Consider the following 23,059-nt stretch of genomic DNA (forward strand, 5'->3'; position numbering starts at 1 on the left):
TGACGTTTCAAGGCAATTTTTACTAGAATTGCTCTCAATTTGCAGAGGCCCTTAGTTTTTAAATGTTGACGATTACGAAAAACTCAATTAATAGGTTCACAATTTTCGAATCTTAATTAGAATTCGCCTTTTTAGGTAATGCTATATTCAACATAACCTCACTTTGAAACATAACCTTGCTGCGTATTAGAAAAAATCACCACAGATTTTGCTATTTTAGGCTTTCTAGGAATCTTTCTTTTAAAAAACTGGCAGTGGTTTAGTTATTGAAATTGCGGATTGAATAAAAAATAAATCAGTAAACCGTTAATGCAAATGCAGTTCCTTTACGCATATTTCCGTGCAAATATATTTGTTGTATAGTCGATAAAAATTGTATTTGTTCTTTTTTTTCATGTGGTAATGCATTACTGATGTCTCATTCACTATTTTTATGGTAATATTTATATGACAATATCTTCATTTTTTTTTTTACTTTTTCTTTTGAATAGAATATTACACCTTATTAGTTATATCTCATCAACACGAAGCAAAACATTTACACTTATGTATACATATTATATTTTATATGGGATTTTTCTTTTTCTTTTTTATCTTATGTCTCAAATAATATTTTTCTTAATAATTTTGATGTATTTTTCACTTATTCATCTCCCTTTTATCTATTTTATTTTCATCACTATTGACAACACAATATTGGTAGTTTTTTCCTTATCATTTTTTTTCTTCTCCATCAATAACATTCCACAATACATATGTGATTTTAGTGCTTTTTTTTTAGAGTTTCTTCTATGACGATTTGATTTCTTTCCTTTCTTCCCAACACCTTCATTCTCAAAAAAGGACGAAAAGGAGGGACGCTGATTGAGAAATAGGAATTCCACAGTAATTATAATACAACAAAATTCTCGTATCAGTCATGAGTAATTTGAAAATAAACCAAAATAAATTTCTCTTTAGTTCTTTTTTCTTTATCAAAAGAGGAAAATGAAAATATCGCAATTTTATCCAAAAAAAAAAATTAAATTATCTACATCTCTGAAAATTTGCGCTATTTCCACAAAAATTCATCGTCAATTACACAAGCTATTTTTTTCCTTTAATATCTGGCACCTTAAGACAATAAAAATAGATTCATTTTCTTTTTCATTTTCGCTATTACCATTGTGGACTCAGTTAATTTTCATTAATAGGATATCTCTTTAATAGATTAGATAACAAACAATAGTTTTTTTTTCAAAATAAATTCTTTTTATACTGCGTATTTTCATTTGCACTAATTTTCTTCTAAAAAAAATGACCATTAAAATTTCAAAAAATCGTTCAACATAGTATTTATCATCTCTTTTTTTTCTTTCCATTTCTTTCTATCTTCTCCCCCTTCGCTATATAAAATACTATTTTTAATGCTATATTTATAAATATTTTTCATTTCTCTTTCTTCTTGTAATTGGATTTCATACTTTATAACAAGTTGAATATAAGATAAAACATTGTGCTCAATAATTGTTTCATATTTTTTCTTCTTTTTTTTTTTAGTTTTACATGTAAATATTCTTTTTTTTTCTTTAATTTCATATAAAAGGGATTTTATTATATAAGATATATTATTCGAAAAAAAGAACTCAAAACCATCTTTCAATCATTGGCACAGAGATTACAATAAACAGATCATTCAGTTTTTTTTTCTTCGATAAATTAATACTATAAGAAAGTAATAACCATTTTAATCTCACATTTTTTTTTGTCAATTTGGTGTTATCCTTCATTGTTCTTTTAGCTTTAATATATCAGCAAAAATCAATTTAATATGATGAGGATATTTGAGACAAACTTTACTACTATTGAGCACAAAATATTTAAGATTTATATTAAACAAAAAAATAATAATAATAATAACAACCTGAACAAATCGATATGCAATAGAAGCACTTTTAAATCGAAATCTTCTCACAGTAAAGCATAATTCCACATTTAAAATATTATTCACTAAATAACTAAGTAAAAAAATAATAAAACAGGAAAATACAACAGTTTTCTCTTACTAAAAAATAGTGACTAGAAAATTCAAAACGTATCAAATACTACAATGTATTCCAAGTGCGATAGAAGCGTATACTGACTGAGAAAGATTCTTTTTTTGTTTTAATTTCAAAAACAATAACATTTCTTGTAAATCATTATCCACATGTAATTAAATATTTAATCTCTTAAAATATTTTAGTTCTTACGCATTCCCTGATTGGGTAAAACTTCATGCTTTTAGTCATTCAGACAACGCGATTGCCCTAAAATATTTAATTACATGTGGATAGAGCGTAAATCAAAACAAGTAAAATCATGTGCTATATAAAACAGCAGATTGTTCTTAACTTTATGTGGTGCACAGATCTACGGCTTAAGCCGAAATACGGCTTGACGTAATTATAATCAAAATAATGATTAGCCTAATTCCCATAAGTTTCCCACTATCTAATCCGTTTCTCGGCTTAACCAAAGAGACAGTTTGGTCAGAAACTGGTGAAAATATAATCTAATCATTATTTTGATAAGAATTATGCTAAGCCGTTTCCCGTCTTAAACCGTAGGTCTGTCCAACATATTTCCGTAACTCTTCTTCAAAGTCTCATATTTTGCAAAAAGTTCCGCCTTTTTATGGGAATATTTCATTCCGATGGAATGTAGCAGATAATAGACGAAAAAAAGAGAATTTTGTTAACAATAAAATTTGTGATCTTGTACAAGTAGGGTGAAAGGAACGTCTATTGACACTTTAAGAATTCGTCTCAGCACCTATTGACACCCTACTCTGTACCATTTGAGATATGAATTTTGAACATCTCTGTTTATAGTAAAAGGTATATTAAAGAAAAAACGTTATGTTACGCATATTTTACTAGATACATTAAATAAATTTCAATATTTTGACAAAAGTGTCAATAGGGGTTCCCTGTCGAACAGACGTTCCTCCGACCCTACAGTGTTTCCACTTTTCTTCTCTAAGTGATTTGCCTAGAGAACCGCTTGTCCCCGAAACATCGTAAAGAAAAAAGGAACTTCCAGAGAAGTCTAGTTTTTTTAAACTGTTTCCCACTGTAAGCTCCGCCTACAAAACATAGTAGTCACGCCTTCTTACGGGAAATATAGGAAAGCTTTTCTTGGATTCTCCTGCAAACCTGTGCAAACCTTAAATAACTCACTCAAAACTGCTAGATTCATTAAAACAGGCCCTACCTTCAGAGAAGTACTACGGTCAGGATGATTTTTTTTTGCCAAGAACTGGAGTGAACAGTGTTTAGTGATAAAGTAGGGGAAAGCGCGCTAAGTATCTTCACATGACTCAAGCCTCGGACAAATCAATTTTTTGTCTACTTTATTAATGGATTTGACCAATGGTTCCTTTTATAAATTTTGAGGCATTGAACTATCTATTAACATGTTATATTACAGTGGGTCAAATTTATTTAAAAAAAAAAAAACATATTGAAAAAAGGAGTTGTCCGAAGCTTGAGTCGTCCGAAAGTAGTGTGCTTTCCCCTACAGTGCTATGGAGTGTAAGAATAAATTTCCATGATCAGTGAAAAGCTCGAATCTGAGGGTTTCTTTTAGTGAGTACATCTTAAATTTTCCTTTTATACTGAGTCCCGGCATTAAGTCCTTCGGGATTATGCACCTGACGGAATTATGCACATACAATTATGCAAGTTTGCCTACTTTTGGGAGTCAATTTATGCAATTATTTTTTAAATACGCCTAAATGTATACTATTTTGCGACGCGGGAAATTTGAAAACATTTTGCTACCTTTTCAGAATAAAACTTTAATTTCTTTTATTAGGGTAATTTTTTTTTAATATTCTAACCATTTATTGAACAACTCTGGCCAAAAATTACTGTTTGTTAATGCATTTCTATTAAACAGTTGAATCTTTTTATATGAACTACTTTTGCTCCGCGCGAAATTCGTTCTACGGCTGATTTATTCAAAAGACAGCCCCTGTGGCTAGGCAAATTTTCTCGAGGCATTATGCCATTTCGCGCGTTTTTTTCGATCCTGAAAATGTGCATAATCCCGGGATTGAGTGTAGATATCCAACCACCCAAGGCCTCTATAAAAAAAAATGTTCTTCCACAAAAGGAAGAGGATTTCTTAGAATTCTTGGTTTGCCCCACGCAATTTGACATCTATTTGATACCGAGTTATCAATTAAAAAAAAAAACGTCAAGTGATTCAATTCCATATAAAAGATCGTTCATCGCCCGAGAAAACAGTTCTAGTTATACGCATTACATTCAATTTGAGGAAAATTATATGAAAACTGGAATAGATTTTTTATGCGAATGTGCTCTCCGTAGTATTACTCTGAGGCCCCGCCCGTTTTAGATTTGGCTTTTCACAGTAGAAGAAACATAAAGACAAATATGATTTTAAGCTTCTAATATAAAAATCGCATTGTGGTACGAAAAATAGAAGACTGTCAGTTGTTGAGTATCAGGAGATAAAAATAAGCTCCGCCTTCTTTTGGATTGACCATTTTTTAACTGTATAGGATTAATAAAGACAGACGGAAATCAAGTTAAACTAGTCTGTATTTTAACAAAAAAGAAATTAGAACGGAATTAAAACAGAATAGAAAAATATCTAGAAAATGGGAAAATTTATTCAAGCCCCGCCCTTTGAAATGCTTTTGTACAAATCTTTCAAATTTTTAATCTCTCCTCTGTGAAATATGACAATGAAAAGAAAAATGTTGGTAAATATTGTATAAAGATAGCGTTTCTCCCCTACAATTTTTAAGTAAGGGTCATTGAGCTAATTTTTTTGTAAGCAATGTATTTTTTGACCCGCCCACACTTTATAAAATATTTAGAAGAACGACTGTGTTATTTTTTAAATTTTCATTAGATATAAATTGCATTTCAATTATCATTTTATATGGCTTTTGAGGAGATTGCAATTCTGGAAACCTTAGCAAGCATCCTCGAAATTAAGCTAATAAATAATGTGAAGAACAGTGGTGAGGTAACAAAGCGTCGAAATATCAATTAATTCTCATTAGCCCAAGCCATTCTTCCGCTTGACCTTAAATCCGGGATTTTCACGAGGAAGCTGCTTTTTAGACCCTTTGAAATTTCACTTTTATTATATTTTCGGAGTTCAATCTCGTTGTAACACAATCATGTGTCCTTTCCTCTATTTTAGATTAATGCAAATCCTAATAAAAATTATATTACAACAAACAATCAAAATCATGGCTTCTTCTGGGACCTCTAGCCAAGAATAAGACCACGCCCTTTTTAGGTTTATATACAGCCAAAACGAAGGAGAGGATATAATGTGGAGTCTTAGTGACAGTCGATTTTTGCAAATTCAATTTTGGGTGGAGCCAAAAAGATACTGCCCATAAAATTATAAGCCACGCCCACCAAAAAATTGTATTGAAAACAAAACTGTCAAAAACGTTTTTTTTATTTCCATAAACTTTTGGCGATTTAAAAACCTAGCAGGATTCCCAGCGAGCTCCAAATGTTAACCTACTTCAATTCAGCTGAAAACATATGTATTTTCAGCTGAATTATGCTAACCTTAAAACGACATTAGAGAGGCAGTGCCATTTTTATATATTTGGTTAGCACTTTTTGTTCGAGTACTGCTGATCTATCAGCATATTTTTGCTGATCAACTCAGCAAAAATAAGTTGAAAACCCTGCTTTTTTTTAGCTAATCGTGCTCGCTGGATTTTTATACATAATACTGTGAAAATAATGAAAGTATCTGCCTCCCTCATAACAAGCTTTTTTTGCAAAATATGAGATTTAAAGTGACGGCAAGTCAAGGTATTCTTTTTAATCGAGCCAAAAAAGCAACCAAAAGTAGACAAAGAGGACTATTTAATTTCACGATATTCTTCGTAGCAGTCTGTAGACAAAAGATTTGCCATATAACATTAAAAAAAAATCTTCATTTGCAAATATCGTAAACACAATTTCTTATCAAATTCGTAACTTATATGACATTTTATTAAGCATTTCAGAATTTTGTCTGCGAAGAAAATAATTAAATAGTCCCCCACAATTTGCATTTAATGCTAATACAAAAAATATAGACAATCATCAAAAATAGCAGATTTATGAAAAATATTTCATTTTTTTTGTACTTCCTAAACACCTTATTTTTTTTTTAATTGCTTGGAATAATAAAATATTAATAGTAATAAAATCAAATGAGAGTTTTTTCTCCTAATGATGCTAAAAAAAAATTCGATTGGGATATTTTCACAAAAAAAAAAAACTTAAATTTTCTCTAAAAAGAAACAATTTTTTTTGCAAAAAAATGGCAAAAAAAAAGATTAAAAAAATAGCTAAAATTTTGTTTCTTAAAATCTCAATTGCAGGACTTATTGATTTTTTTTTAAATCCTAAAAGACAGTTCAAATAGAAAATTCATCATTGTAGTGCAGGAATATTATGTTTGTAGGTCTCAAAAAGGTGTAGAATTTTGAGAGATGTGACGTAAAATTTTTGGTGATGTGAGTTTTCTTAAAAAATTTTACAAAATATCAAATATAAGATTGAGGTGTTGAAATTTTCTCTTGATTAGTGGTATTCAGTGAGATGATTAACGCATGAACATGGTAATTTCTTTCTTTCTTGTCTATTTATTGAGATTAGACACTTTTCGAAAAAAAAGTCCAACACTACATTTAAAAGTGAAATTAATCGCTGAGAAAATGTAGTTATACTTTTTTTTTTCCTTTCAGAGTCATGCAACGGAAAACCTAAAGAATTGAAAATGAAATTTTGGCCATGTCACAAATTTTCTTGTATATATAAAGATTTTCAGTTATTACAAAATGTTACACACTCATTTAGTACGTAAAATATGGCCAAAAATACAAATCAATTCCAATCATTTTTTTTTTAAATATTTTTCTCTTTTCCCAAGTGAGATAGTTTTCCTTTATCTAAAATTTTCTTCTACATTTGTCTCGCATTTTTTTTAAAGTCCTTCTAATAAAGGATCCTCTTTGTTCTCTAGTTTTTGTTTCTTCTTTTAATATTTTCCTATTTAATCTTTTTAATATATTTTTTCTATACTGTTTTTCCATTCCTCATATTATTTGCGCTATTAATATTTTGTTTTACTTTTCATCGACTGTTTCTTGTGTCTCTAATCTAATTGCTTATATTTTGTTCTTCTTTTAAAATTTTCAAAAAAAAATCTCATTCACTTTTTTTAATAAAGACAAAATAAAAAAAAAAGACATCCTCTTTCCACGACAAAATAAAATTTGACAAATTTTTCCCCTAACACAATTTCACTAAATCCCCCCATTTTTCCACAATCAATAAGGATAAAATCATTTTTTCCGATTTCTCACAATAATTTTTTTTTACCTAACATGCTGCACATATAAATTAGTTATATAGATTTTGGTAAGAGGACGACTTCTTGCCATAACTTCGTACGTCAACACATTTTTTTTCTTTTTCAATAAAATATTCAAAAATTTTCTTTTTCAAAAAAAGAAAATACGTTTAAAAAAAAGTAAAACAAAACAAAAACTCAATTTGATTTAGCAAACTCTTCGTTCTGGACCAAAATCCGCATTGACGAATGAGAAACCAGCAAATTCATCTTGATTTATGCAACGAATTGTATCTACTGGAACAGGTGTTAATACAGGTTCTTCTTTGGTAAATTCGGCATCGAAATTTAATGCGTCTCTTGGACTTCTCTGTGATGTCCGCATTAAAGTTTATTTTTTTAATGGCAATTTTTTAATATTAAAAAGTTATACATAAAAATTAAAGAAAAAAAAGAAAGTGATTGTACTTACAATTTTAGGCCTGAAGGGGGGTCTCACTTTTCTCACTTCCAGCGCATCCCAATCAAGATCTTTGAAAAATGCATGACTTTTTATTTGATTCTCATTTCCTGTGCATCCCAAACGTCTCGCTGGGTTCTTCGTCATAAAACCTATAACAAAGATTTGAACTTAATAAAAATGCCCTGTCAACATGGAACAATGCGGCTTTGCAGAACGGATCTTATACAAAAAAAATAAATTAAAAATTAATTATTTATTAAAAATTATAACTAATTAATTTTATTGATTGAACCGCCAGACGATCCATTCTGCACCTGATTTAATGTGGGCGATGCCATATTCACAGTAATTCTTTCAAAATATAACTATTTTCCTATTCATTTATCTAAATAATAAAAAATGAAATTAAAAGATAATAGATAAATGGAATACTAGAATCTCAATTTACAAAACCATGTCAAAAAATGGTTTAGAACCTATATTTTTTTAAGCAAATTGTAATTTTTCTCTTAACTAGATAATCCCCACTTTATTACCTATTATACTTATTAAATCGTTAAAATGTTGGTAAATAATTCTACGATTGCTTGATACAAATGATTTTTGGGACTGTAGAGATAGAGCTGCAGTCGAGAAGTTTTCAGCGATAAGTTGTATTATCAATTCAATCTTCGCTAATCATAGCAATAAAAGTTCATATATTGACTGGATTATAATATCTTCTGTAGGAGTAATAAAATTCACTAAAATGAAATTTCTAGAGATTTGATTCAGATTTTTCCCAAAATGACCAATATTTCAATAATTGCCTACACACTGAACAAATTGACTTCAATATTAAAACTTCAATATTAAAAACACCAGTCTAGTCAGAGATTCACAGATCTTCTGGGATTTTCTTCCGTATTTTGTCAAGCACACCCAAAAATACCCAAGTTGGTCAGAAGATTGCTCCAGCTTCCTCCAGGAATCCCAGATCTTCTGGGATTTTCTTGTTCATTATGTCCAAAGCACTTCAGATACATTCTGTGGTCAGAGGATTTCTGGAGCTTCCTCCAGAAAATCCCAGATCTTCCACCGAAGATTTCTTCAGACGACCACCGAACGTATCTGACTGGTTTTTGAATTAATTTTCAAAAACCTGAATCCTCTGACCACAGAAGGTATCTGAAGTGTTTTGGGCGTAATATTCAAGAAAATCCCAGAAGTTCTGAGATTTTCTGGAGGAAGCAGGTGATTAGTGCTGACCAAGTTGGGTTCTTGAGGAGATTGAACAAAATACCAAATTCCAAGAACTGGGATTTTCTGGAGGAAGCAGGAGAGATGTGTCTTGACTTGGATTTTGATCTTGGATGTGTTTTTATTCATGAACAAGGAAAATCCGGCAGTTCTGTGATGTTCTGAAGGAAGAAGATTCCTGACTCCTGACCATTAAAAAATATTGAAGAAAATATCAAATCAATTTGATATTTAAAATTTCTTTGAAAAAAAAATTGATGCACTGGTAAGTATTTCCTAAATGATTTGGATTCTTTAAATACGAAACCACTATCTATTTTAGAATTTTGCAAAGATTCTTTTCTCCAGAAATCCTTTTATTAAAAATGACCAATTGGGGTAAGAAGTAACAAAAGGTATGGAGCAAAAAGTAACAAAGACCGAAGCAATTTCTGATGTCTCACGGCGAGAAGAAACGTCATTTCTGCGTCTCGCCGCTTTCTGTTTGCATTCGTCAAACGATTAGCAGTCTCTTGTGTGTTTTTTCGAAAATAGCTTGAAAAGCGCTTTTCTCGTTCAGATAGAGAAAACTGTGTTTTAAAAAGGTGTACAGGAATAAATTTCTTATGAAAATATGTCACCTAGCTATTTTTTTTTTAATTTACAAAAGCTCGTAATAAAGCAAATCAAAATGTGATAATATCCCATACCTGGTACTATTTGCCCCAGCATTTTTGAGAAGGGTCACAAAAATTACCTTTAGAAAACAGCTCGATAAATGTATTTCCTTACAAAATAGAGGAAAATAACTTTCACAAAGTTGTAGAGCAGTAAATTTCCTATAAAACTGCACTAATTAGAAATTTCTGGGGCGCTAGGGTAGCTTGTAAAAAAAAATAAAATATCCGTTTTGTTACTTTTTGCCCCAATGTCCCCTATGGTATGGGTGCCACACGAATTGTAGCGAAAGATCTTGTTAAACCAAATTGATGTCTGTGATTCTTTGCAAAAACACAACGAAATCGACCCATGGCCTCAATTCTGAGACCAAGATCAAGATCAAAATTTCAAGCAGTCAAATATTTCCATGATCAAGATTTCATATTCTGACGCGAAACATTACAATGTCTTAGCTAAGAACCAAGATTTCAAGATTTTCCACACTTAACGACACGTCACTTTTAACAAATATCTTCATTTCTTTGCCGAATTTGTTGAAATTTCGCCGTATAAATTAGAAAAATTAATTATATGTTGTATTAAATATATTACAGTCCATAATCGGGAATAAAAGAAGTGCAAACAAAACTTGTGACATGTGATAAACTTGAAAATGCTTATTCAAGATGTGATTCTTTTGCAGGTATTCTCAGGGTGTTGTACTTCGAAACGTACATCTAGAAATATGTACCATTACGATTAAATTACAAGATCAAATATAGCATTTTTCATAATCATTTTCTCTTTTTGTATCATCTCTTATAGAAATATTCCTCATCAAAAACAATTTCCACATGAAACTCTTCAAATTGTTAGTATCTTGAAAATTCCAAGCACCTCCGAGAGGTTCTTGGAATTAATTCAAGAAAAAAAGAAATTTGACGTCTTGAAATCTTGAAATATTGGTTCCAGAATTGCAAATCTTGATATCCACACGGTTTGTGTGTTGGATTTCAAGATTCCAAGGCATTTGACAGATTTGATATCTTGATCTTGATCTTGGTCTCAGAATTAAGGCCCATGTTTGGAATAAAAGGTGAGCCGTCATGAAAAATGGGTCTCATATGAGGATAACAATCGAAAAAAAACGTAGTCAAAGCGTGAATTCCGCTAATTTTGAAAAGTTGTTGAACCTTCCGGAGAAGTTTGTCGCTCTTTTAAACTTTATGGCTACTGTCTTTATTTTCAATATTAAAGGACTTCCGAGATTAATCATCCTACATTAGAAGCGTATGCAAATTAATCTTCTTCTAAAACAAATTTTCTTTTTTTTTTTTTCAAATTGTCAATAATAATTATGTAATGATTGCAGGAGTTATTTTCATAACTTTTTTGAAATGTTTTTTTTTTCTTTTTGGATATTTTGTTTTATTTCAAATCATTTTCTTTTTTAAAGAATTCTCGGTTGTTTCTTTTTATATTTACTTTGCCTTGTTAGCTTAAATCTCTAAACTAATTTTTCTTCTTTTAGATTTGTCTGAATAAAATAAAATAAAATAAAAAAAGTAACCATTGTTTGTATGGTAGGGGAGACTGGGGCCAAAAAGTCACAAATCGAAAATTTTAAAATTCAATATCTTCTAAAATAAATAAGATAGCGGCTTAAAATTTTTTCCATAGATAGCCGCCATAAGTCTTCTTCAATGTCGTAAGTTTGTTAGAATTTGAACAAGGAATTTAGAAAATAAAAAATATCGAAATTTTTAGCCCTATTTTTGAAATGTTTTTCTTACAACAGATATCAATTATTAGCTATACTTATATTAAATTTGATGCACTGGTAAATATTTCCCAAATTATCTAGATATTCTTTGAATACGAATCCGCTATCTATTTTAGAATTTTACAAAGAATCTTTTCTCCATAAATCCTTTTATTAAAAACGATCACTTGGGGTAAAAAGTAACAAAAGCTATGGAGCAAAAAGTAACAAAAACCGAAACAATTTCTGATATCCCACAGTGAAAAGAAACGTCATTACCATGTCTCGCCGCTTGTTGTTTGCATTGGTCAAACGATTTGCAGTCTTTTGTGTGTTTTTTGTAAAATAGCTTAAAATGCGCTTTTCTCGCTCAGATAGAGAAAACTGTGTTTTACCGTTTTACAAAGGTGTAGAAGAATAAATTTCCTATGAAAATATGTTATCTAGGTATTTTTTTTTTAATTTACGGAAGCCCGTTATAAACCAAATCAAATTGTGATAATATCCCATGCCTGGCACTATTTGCCCCAGCATTTTTGAGAATGATCACAAAATTACCTTTTAGAAAACGGTTCGATGAATATATTTTCTTACAAAATAGAAGACAATGACTTTCACAGAGTTGTAGGGCGGTAAATTTCCTATAAAACTGGACTAATTAGAAGTTTTGGAGGTGCTCGGGTACCTTATAAAAAAATAAAATATCCGTTTTGTGACTTTTTGCCCCAGTCTCCCTTACTCTTCTTTCACAAAAAAAAAGAAATAACATTTTAAATTTTAAAAAGGGGAAGAACTTTAAAATAAAATATTTGAAAGTAAACTTACCCTTTAAAATCGACACCGCCTCACGTGACAACCAGACAGGATACAAAACATCATCGTGGAGAATTGATTCGAAAAGATCGTCTTCGTTATCAGCTTCGAATGGCGGCTGTCCAGCCATCATTTCATACATTAAAACACCAAGTGCCCACCAATCCACCGATGGTCCATACTCCAGTTCCTGCAGAATCTCCGGGGCAATGTAGTCTGGTGTACCACAAAAAGTGGACGTTAGCACTCCATCCAAAATACCCTCTTTACACATCCCAAAATCCGCCAGTTTGCAGTGACCCTCCTGATCGAGCAGAATATTGTCCAGCTTCAGATCACGATAGATAACCCCATGACGATGGAGAAATTGCAGGGCAAGTGTCACTTCGGCAGCATAAAAAGCCGCACGACCTTCATCGAATTTTCTAGCTCGCTGAATTTGGAACATCAAATCACCCCCATTGACATACTCCATGACGAAAAAGAGTCGATCTGGTGTCTGAAAACAGGAATGGAGGGCCGTGAGGAAGGGATGCTTAGCCGCTAACGCGAGAATTCGCTTTTCCGTCATTGTGCAATCGACATCATCATCTTGAATGATAGCATCCTTCTTCAACACTTTAACCGCATACACCTCATCAGTGCCCTTCTTTTCGGCCAGCATCACCTTGCCGAAGGATCCCTTGCCCAGCACCTTGATAAAATTGAAATCATTGAGGCCCATCTTGCCCGAACGGCCAACATCGTGACTGTGATCAGAACTTTGTAGGGACTCCCTGGACTTTGTATCATCGATACTGGATTTATCTGAGAATGATTCTGAGTGAACACCACTGTCATATGACCTTTCACTGATGGCCGTTGAACTTTCACCTGGTGCCTGATTGAGATACTTTGATCGCCGCGGTGGCGCCTGCTTGTCTGGCGATATACCCATCTCATTGAGTATCTCTGCCATCTGTTTTGTGTTGATACCACAATTGTTGGCCACATTCTTCTGGCATCTCTTGTGTACATTCATACTGCACACCTCACACTGCAGCCCCTGCTTGATCAGCCCATACAGCAGTGAACCACAGTGATCGCAGAATGTAAATCTCTTGTAGTTATGCACCACAAAACGATGTGGGATGTTCACATTGAACCGTTGCCCAGTGGCTTGAGGCAGTTCTTGCTTATGTTGCTGCATAAATATCAATAAAGACAAACAAAAATATACCAAGTGTTTTGTCATCCCTCATTAGAATTTAAAAATAAATTAGAAAGCAAATCGATGAGATTCCTCTGTGATCAAGGGATTTTGGAACAAAACATTATGAAGAGGAAAGCAAGACACCAATGTCCCTTCCGGAAGCTTCAGTGATAAGGAATTAATTCAGAATAAAACTCCTGAGTATTCTAAAACTCTCTGCGTACTGCACGCTTTCGTCAGTAGCTACAGAGGCTACACAACATCGTCCTTTCTTTGCGATCCTTGCGACCATTGTTATGCGGGCTTCAAACCTGACTTTAGCCATATGGCTTAACATCTCTAATTTCTTATTAGCCAAGATTTTCTAAAAAATATGACTCAAGAGAGGATTATTAAGGCCAAATGATCCAATAGATTCAGTTAATATCCAATAAATTTGGTTGCTATTTAAGATTTTGATACCTTCGGGAGCTGCGCTAATGCCCTAGACACACTTACGACTTAACGTCATTATAATCAAAAAGATGATTTGACTAAATTCCCATCAGTTTCCCCCTAAACCGTTTCTCGGCTTAAGCCGAGAGACGGATTAGTCAGATAATTGTAATCAAATTAAGCTAACCTCTCGGCTTAAAGCGTTAGGGCCTAAATATACTCAGGCTGATCCTCGAGAATATTTAGCCTGTAAAATTTGGCAGTAGAGGATTAGGTAAAGGAAATTTATGCAAAGGACTTCTAAACGATGATCCTAATCCCTCAGTGTATGACAGTTTGCGATAACTTTTTACTGTCAAATTTTAAAGGCTAAATATTCTCGAGGGTCAGCCTGAGTCTATTTGGGCCTTTATACGAGTATTTAAAAAAAATGTGTTTTTTAAAGAAATTTCCCCTATTATTGCAGGCAGAAACGTCAAATTTTTTAAAGGAAATTTTTGACGGAAATTTCTTGTATTGTGTAGACCGTAAGTAAACCGTAAGTGTGTCTAGGGTACCCCCTGGCATGTGGCCTGTGGAGTTCAAGCCAAACCCCTTTTTTACATACAAATACGTATGAGAATTTCCGTTACCGTTTCGCGAAATATCTTAAAAGTAGGAACTGATCTATTTTTAGAAGTAACTGATCTCTGTGGAAGGATATATCCACTAGATAGATCTCTATCTAAATAACTTTTGCCTATCGGCTCTGTGAGCTGAGTAAAGGATCTGGCTTCAAATAGCTCCAATAGAAAACTTGCCATGGGGGTGGTCTAGGGCATAAACCTCTATTCGAAAGATCGCTTTACCTTAGCATTTATTTTGGGCTCCCTAACAAAACACTGGAAAAGTTTCTTTGTTGATAATTTAATTGGCATTACAGATTTTGCCATTTTTTAAATTGTTTTCTTTTTTAGAAATAATTATTTGACTTCTTGGATTATCTGAAAGCGTTCTAATCAAGATCGTGCTTCCAAGAGACATGATCATCTTTTTTATTATTATTTTATTATTTTCAGACGATTTGAATCATGATCAAATAATAGGCTACACCCATTTAGAAATTTATTATTAGTAAAGCACATATTACAGACCCTACTACATTATAGTTCAAGATTCAAAAAGCTATGCAATATTCTGGGCAGGAATTCTTGTCTTATAGAAGACTGCCGGGAAATACTTGTGACTGCCAAAGTTTAGATTTTTTTTTCTTTTTTGGCTATGTTTTATAGATTATCCAGGGGGACATTTCGTCCTTATACGACCTTATCATTTGTAATAACGGTTTTTTAAGGCCAAACGTTTAGCATGATCTAGAGAACTTATTTCTAAACCGAATTGTATCATGTTTGCGTTCATTGGAAAGGTTTTGGAATTCCTGACAAACTTGATCCAATTCCAATCGGTTATGAATCAGTAATGAAAGGGTTCATAACCGATAACTAATTTTTATTCTATATTGAATTACACTGTGCAACAATTTCAAACTTTTTTTGTCCCTGGGTTCTTATGCTATTTTTTCTATTGCTAGGTTCAAATGATTTACGAAAATACTTATCATTTTGATTTCATTTGGATTTTGCGCCTGGTATTTACGAAAAACGGTTTTTTCCGTTTTTTGATACTTGGGTGCCTATATCTCCGAATCTGCTGAACCGATTTATTTCTCACTATGGAATAATTTGTTCTCCTTTACATGCCCGATAAATCCTCTGAACAGATGAAGTTCGTACAACCGACACCAGCGGCGCTGTAGTCCCATAAATGTCAGAAAACATGTAAAAATCGAAATTTGTAGCAACTTTGATCAAGAATATCTCGAAAACTAAAACTGTCCTTAACAATCTGATTTATGGGTTTGATAGAGAATTTTATAAGCTACATTTTTGTTCATATACAACTTTTTGGTCAGATTATTTTTTAACCTCGATATTGAGGTTCAAACGAAAAATGAGCACTCAGCCAACTAAAGAAAAACTTAACTATTTCGCACATTTCGACTTTTTCTTTTCAAGTTTAGATAACCCAGAGTATTATTTTCACTTTTCTTACAATTGTAGGACTTTATTAATACTTATTTCATTATAAAATGTGTTTAGATATAATACAAGGTAATAACTCAAACAATATCTTCAGTAAGATTTCAGTGTTATTTCAATCTCAAAAGACTATTACAAAAAAGGCATATTAACTGCATATTGCAAAATTTTAAATATTTCAAAAAATATTTCTTGTTAAATTTACGTTTTAGAATCAATAAATATCTATTTTACCTTTTACATACCAGTTACATATGGAAAACTTTGCAAAAAATCCTTTTTCTAAATTCATTTCTTTTTATAATTCTTTAAAAAATTTTCCTACATTTATCTACAATCCTACAATTTTAACCTCATAATTACGCGATTTTTGTCGAAATAAATCTAAAACTAGTTTTTGAACTTGTAATTGCTACTTTATGTATATCACATATTAAAGTTTTATACAAGTTTCCAAGTAATAAAATAATATTTAAAAATTTAAAATGTCATATAAAAATCACCATAATATCGAAATTTAAGTATTAAATAATATAATAAAAACTTGTACTGCCTAATTGCGGGGAAAAAAAACAATAACACTCGAAATTCTGAAGGTTTTATTTAGTTGGCTGAATGCTCATTTTTCGTTTGAACCTCAATATCGAGGTTAAAAAATAATCTGAGAGAAAAGTTGTACATGGACGAAAATGTAGCTGATTAAATTCTCTATCAAACCCATAGAACATATTGTTAGGGACAGTTCTAGTTTTCGAGATATTTTTGATCAAAGTTGCTAAAAAGTTCGATTTTTCCATGTTTTCTGACATTTATGAGACTACAGCGCCCCTGGTGTCAGTTGTACGAACTTCATCTGTTCAGAGGATTTATCGGGCATCTAAAGGAGAACAAATTATTCCATAGTGAGAAATAAATCGGTTCAGCAGATTCGGAGATATAGGCACCCAAGTATCAAAAAACGGAAAAAACCGTTTTTCGTAAATACCAGGCGCAAAATCCAAATGAAATCAAAATGATAAGTATTTTCGTAAATCATTTGACCCTAGCAATAGAAAAAATAGCATGAGAACCCAGGGACAAAATCATCGTTGCACAGTGTTATATTACGCCTGAGATATTTAGGGCAATGTTTCGAGTGATTTATAAATCTGTTCAAATCGGTTGAGAACCGGTAAACAATAATGACGCGAAAGCTTTTTTTGAGGTACAGCATTTAACATCTAATAAGTCATGAGTTCGTGCGATTCGCAAAGCCCGGATTGCTTTACCACTCCTTTAACTGCTTGAACTCTACGGAGAGAGCAGTATATATAATCCCTCAATTTTTCCACCCCCCCCCCCCCAGTTTCCACCTTCTACCTCCCGAAGACCACTTTACTCAACAAATCTTCGCGTTTCAGACGATTTATGAGAAATGTCACGCTGTTTCTCCGTCTGTCCGTCCGGCTGTCGCCAGCTCTAGAGGCCAAACGGTAAGAGATAGAGACTTGGGACCTTCGGGGGACCCCCCCCATAAATCAACCGAATGATCGTTAACATGCCCCTCATTTCCCTCGAAAACACGTCGTTGCTCGAAAACACGTCGTGCGGTTTTGTTAATTTTTGGATATGTTTTAGAGATTACCCAGGCGAACATTTCGTCCATAAACGAAAATACCGTTAAATGATTCCTAATAACGGTTTTTAAAGGTCAAAGATTAAAAAGAAACTCTAGAGTGCGCATTTATCAAGCAAATGGGGTCATGTTGGAGGTCGTTGGAAAGGTCTTGGAATTTCCGACAAAACTAAACCGGCTCCAACCGGTTTTGAATCGGTAATGAACCGTTTCATAACCGATAAAAAAATTTTATCTGAAAATCAATCCTATTACTTTTAAAACTATTTTGGGGGATCTTTTGTGAGTTTTATGAATCGGTTCAAATCGGTTGAGAACCGGTAGACGGTAAATGATGCGAAAGCACTTTTGCGATATAGTTTACAATGTAAGCTTGAAGCCACAGGATATAATTTGGAAAAGCGGACAGTTAAGCAGAAGTAAATTTCATTTTATGGCCTTTCATAGTTCGACTTTTTAACAAACTACCCTACACCTACAAACTAAAAAAAATATGCCGTTTTTTCTTCTCAATTTAATTTTCCTACATACATAAATTTCAGGGAAGATGTACAAAGGTTACAGCTTAATATGAAAAGTTATTGAGCTCTAAAATAACTTATTTAATTGTAAAAGTTAATAAGTGGTAATAAATTTAAATTGAAGAATAATATCCAGCAGTAAATTAAATTTATAAAAAAAAATAGTTCTATTTGCTTAAATTCCTGAACAAGATAATACGAAGTATAATAATCTTATAAAATGATACTCAGAAGTCACGTCCTCAATCCATTAATAAGAATCTCATCTCTAATACTCAATTTTAATTACGAAACATAATTGATGAATTATCAAAATTGTGATAAGAAAAAAACATGTAAAGAGAAAAAAATTCTAACTCACCTCTTCCTTCATTCCTGGACATTTTGTGACAACAGATCGATGACATCTTTTGTGAACCACACAAGTACAAACTAAAAATAGAATGAGTTATTGGACTTAATCAGTGTTCATATGCAAAGTGAGATAAATTTACAAATTTAACTCAATTTATCCATCCTAATAAATCTTATTATAACTTGATGCTAAAAATAATGTCACTTTTCATGCACTTTTCTCACTCTCTTCTCTTTCTCTCTCTCATACATTTTCTTTCATACGATAAATTGCATGAGGGTATTTTAGACATGATTCATATGAGTAATGGCTCAGATATTCCTTCACATCGCTAGTACATTCAATTGCAAACCAACCTCAATTCCTTCTCCATGACTATTCTTCAACTCAAAACGCATATTAATCACATGAAATACACAACAGAAAAAAGAAAAAACCAAGAGCAGAAAGTCATGCCACTTAAAGAGAAAAAGAAAGAGAATACAGAAGAGAGTGAGCCAATATCAAAACGGATATTATCAATTGAGGGATGAAATTATAAGAAAATTGAACCCAATTTCCAAACATGACAATTTGTGAACTTTTAGACACGAAGAATAATAGCAAATAATCCATACCTTGACATTGATAGCCTTGTTTACCGAGTCCCCTGTGAATTAAAAAATCGTCAAAAACGGTGCACAAAATTGTGAGGATAAAAAAGAGGAAATCAATTAGAAGAAAAGAGTTAATTTCAAACAATTTGCTATTGACCGATATTTTCTTTTTTTTTTAGTTAAAGAAATGACCAATTCTCTTCATTATGCCTTTTCCAAAAGGGTTAATATTTGCATTACGGTTCCTACACGCTTCCGTATTATTTAGTCCAATTGTGTATATACTATGAAAATGGAAATAATTACTCTGCACGAGAGATTTGCTGAAACATGAGGATCATGTTTAGTTTTATTATTATTCTCTGTATAAAGGAAAATCCATCTCATGTGGTGTTCTAATTAATTTAAAACTTGACAATGTGCACAGTCAATACTCTTGGAAAGGAAACTTTGTAAACTTTGTACAAATAATTAATTGGATTTTTTTTAAATGCGCTTTCAAGCAATTTTTCAAATTGCATCTATGTGAATTTAATGACATTATTCACAATATAATAATATCATTTTACTGCTCGAACTCCACAAAGAGAGAGCAGTATACCTTTATTTCTAGCGATTTACCTTAACCAAGTGATCATATTTTTGTAGAATTTTGGAAGTTTTGTGTTTTTTAACGTCACGCTGTTTGTCCGTCTGTGTGTCCGGCCGTTACCACGCCTAGAGCCCAAACGGTTAGAGATAGAGACTTGCGAGTTGTGACGTTCGGGAACCCGTCATTTTTTCCCAACCTTTCCTCATCCTCTCCAAAACCATGTTTTTTGGGATTGCTCGAAAACGCGTAGTACGATTTTTTTCATTTTTGGATATGTTTTAGATATTATCCAGGCGGACATTTCGTCTGTATACGAAAATACCGTTGAATCATTCCTAATAACGGTTTTTAAAGGTCAGATAATAAAAAGACTAGAAAGCTCATTTATCAACCGAATGGGGTTATGCTTGAACTCGTTGGAAAGGTCTTGGATTACCTGACAAGCCTGAACCGGTCCCACTCTAACTTTTATCTGAAATTTAATGCTTTTAAGGTGTAGGGCAATATTTTAAGTGATTTAAAAATCGGTTCAAATCGGTTGTGAACCGGTAAGTAATTTTAAATAGTAAGACTATTTTGGGGAATCTTTTAAATGGTTCATGAATCGGTTTAATTTAAATAAGGGAAACAATAAATCGAAGACTCAGAATTCAGAATATAAGTCGAACAACTCGATTTTTTACAAAAATCGTTTTATTCGCCTTTTGGATACTTAAGTATACCCTCTACTTTCCCTGTGAATATTATACTTGAAAGATAATTATTTTCAAAGTTATAGAAATTCTATATCTAAAAAATCCTATACTCTGCATGTAAAATCTCAGCTTCAAATCGCTCTTCTGTAAAATTTGCCTAATGCAAGTTATTCGTTTCTTATTCTGAGCGATCGAAATGAGTTCTTCATGAGTCATACAAGTGGTATTACGTAGTGCGGAGAGCTCGCAACAGTTTGGAGCCCACACCAATCAAATTCATAAGCAGGTCACCTCCTAGTATTTTGTATTTGAGAGGAGATATTGCTTGCCCTTTGTAGTAAGTCACAAGCTCGAGCATTTTGCAAAGCTTGGGACTCTTCGCCACCCCTTTTTTTATGTAATGGAATTTAATGTGATATCTAATTACTTACAGGTTAAAAAAAATTATAAAGATCTCATGAGCCATTGTTACTTCTCGTTTTTCGTCTGTCTGTAGGGGAATTATGTACTTTTTATGCTACAGTGCCCGCTTCGTTATTCAGATGATTGGGAGATAATATGACAGATGTCTGCTTCGTAATCCGGATGGATTTTTTGAATTTGTTCAACATCTCGAAAATATAATACAAGTCTTTTTTCGTAGAATTAGAATTAAAGCATACATGACCTCAAAATTATTTTAAATGTAACCGTCGATAACTCGTCCGGATTACGCCGATCCGGATTAGAGAGCGGGCACTGCAGTTGAGCTTTTTTCGTCATTTCAGACGAATTGGAAAACTCAATTTATTGTTTTATTTTTAATAAAATCTTAGTGATATTTTACGAATACAGTCCGTGTTGGTCGATTTGTTTTATAAAATTCATTTTATAGAGAATCACTTTTTCGGAAAAGTTTTCCTCAGATTCGAACAATATTTGGCATATGACATTGCCAATATTACAGAATTTCCTTTCTTTTGGCTGAAATATTTTCTGTTCGAATTTCGAAGTTTGTAGACAGATTATCAACATAGTTTGAGTATTAATTTTATTGTGGGGAAAATCAGAACAACGATGATGATAATATTTTTACCCGTTTATAAAATCCTTTTATGAAATTACTAAAACCTCTCTCGACAATATCTTTTAAATTTTATAACTTTGTGCGAATTTTTAATATAAATTATTCAAAAATCTGAATTAATTATTCTAACATCAACAACATTTTGTGCAAATGAAAACTTTTTACCCGAGACACATTTGCAAAATAAAAATTTCGGTTGTGAGCACAATTAAATCAATTACCGATACTTTACTGTTTTACTACCGATTGGAAACATTTTGACTGATGCAGCCATATGGGAAATTTCAAGATCTTTTAATTAAATCCACTCTTCATCAAATTGGTTGAAAAATAAACCCAATCAATGGAGCAAAATTATTTTTTACATTAAAAAAATCAAAATCGCGAATTTTCCGATAATTAGTAAAGAATTCTGAAAGAAAATTTGAAAATTTTAAAGAAAATGTATAAATTTTTCATATACTTTTCCCATATAGTGAATATTTGGTGAATCAATCAATACAATTTCAGCCTTTGTGGTCCGAGGTGAAATCCGATCTCGTCAGATCGGGCCCAAATTTAGGATTTACACGTTTTGACACTCATAGATCACGAATATTATGTGTTAAACATCGATTTTCGTGGACGTCCTGTGCATCTCGTCTTTCGTATAACCACTCGAGAGAGAACGGAAAGAGATATCGAAAAACGGTTTTCGGCACAACCGCTTGTCCGATTATTCGAAAAATCGATTTTCGAAAATTTGATGTCGAATATTTCGAAAACCATACGATGCCTTTTCTTTAAATTTTAGTATGTTGTAGCTGATGTCGAGCCAGTTAAGTTCCAAAATTCAATTCACAATCGAATTTTCAAATATTTCGTGTTGGAAGGATCCCGAGTTGTACGCATTTCGAGGGCGCCTGTAAAGAATCTCAGCTACCATAAGCTTATCTGGGGTTTTCACTGGTTTTAATCATAATATATTGAACCTGAAACTAAATTTATGACCGTGATCAGACAAAATTGGTCACTTTTGTCTTTTCAATTCGGCGATTTTATAGATGGAATCAGAATTACAAACATCTAAAATACCATTTAGTTTGTACAACACACCATTTCCCAATACTCCCAGACACTTTTCATGCGAATTAATAACCGATCTTTGCCTTAATCCTTATAAAAAAAATAAAGGTATTCTCACAGTCTATTTACATTTGATAGTGCAAAGTGAAATTTTATGCAAATTACTGTTTTTTTATACTCTTCTACAGCGTAGGGTGGAATAACCGGCTATCGCCATGTTTAGGAAAAAATTAAATTCATTTAATCATAACTTTTGAATCCTTGTTACAAGATAAGTCAAATTTGACACAAAGTTACTTAGATGTATTGGCTCTAGATACGTGAAAACAATAATCCTAGAACATTACGCTGGACTACTTAAAAAACTGATTTTTATTAATAATGCAAAAATAACCATTTCGTCGCCACTTTTTACCACTTTTCGCCAGTTTTGTAAAATTTGTAACCACTTTTCGCCACCCACTTGAAAAGAACCACACTCGGTTATTTTAGGCAATGCTATGAAAAGAATACATTCACCATTTCTCTTTCCTTGTGATCACTTTATTATTACTCTCTTTAAATG

The 23,059-nt window shown here is 32.3% G+C and overlaps 1 protein-coding gene across 1 annotated transcript in view; it reads right to left on the minus strand.

The window, feature by feature from the left end:
* Positions 1-425: 425 nt before the first annotated feature.
* Positions 426-23,059, minus strand: part of LOC129804818 (protein kinase C) — a 29,577-nt gene continuing 6,943 nt past the window's right edge. Inside the window, exons 5-9 of the mRNA XM_055852447.1 lie at positions 19,098-19,129; positions 18,487-18,557; positions 12,297-13,467; positions 7,841-7,980; positions 426-7,738 (exon numbers count right to left, since the gene is read on the minus strand). Of these exons, the coding sequence (XP_055708422.1) occupies positions 7,577-7,738; positions 7,841-7,980; positions 12,297-13,467; positions 18,487-18,557; positions 19,098-19,129 (1,576 nt within the window). The 3' untranslated portion in view covers positions 426-7,576. The remainder of the gene's footprint in view (positions 7,739-7,840; positions 7,981-12,296; positions 13,468-18,486; positions 18,558-19,097; positions 19,130-23,059) is intronic.

This window comes from Phlebotomus papatasi, chromosome 1, assembly GCF_024763615.1.
Source record: "Phlebotomus papatasi isolate M1 chromosome 1, Ppap_2.1, whole genome shotgun sequence".
NCBI classification, from domain to species: Eukaryota; Metazoa; Arthropoda; class Insecta; order Diptera; family Psychodidae; genus Phlebotomus; species Phlebotomus papatasi.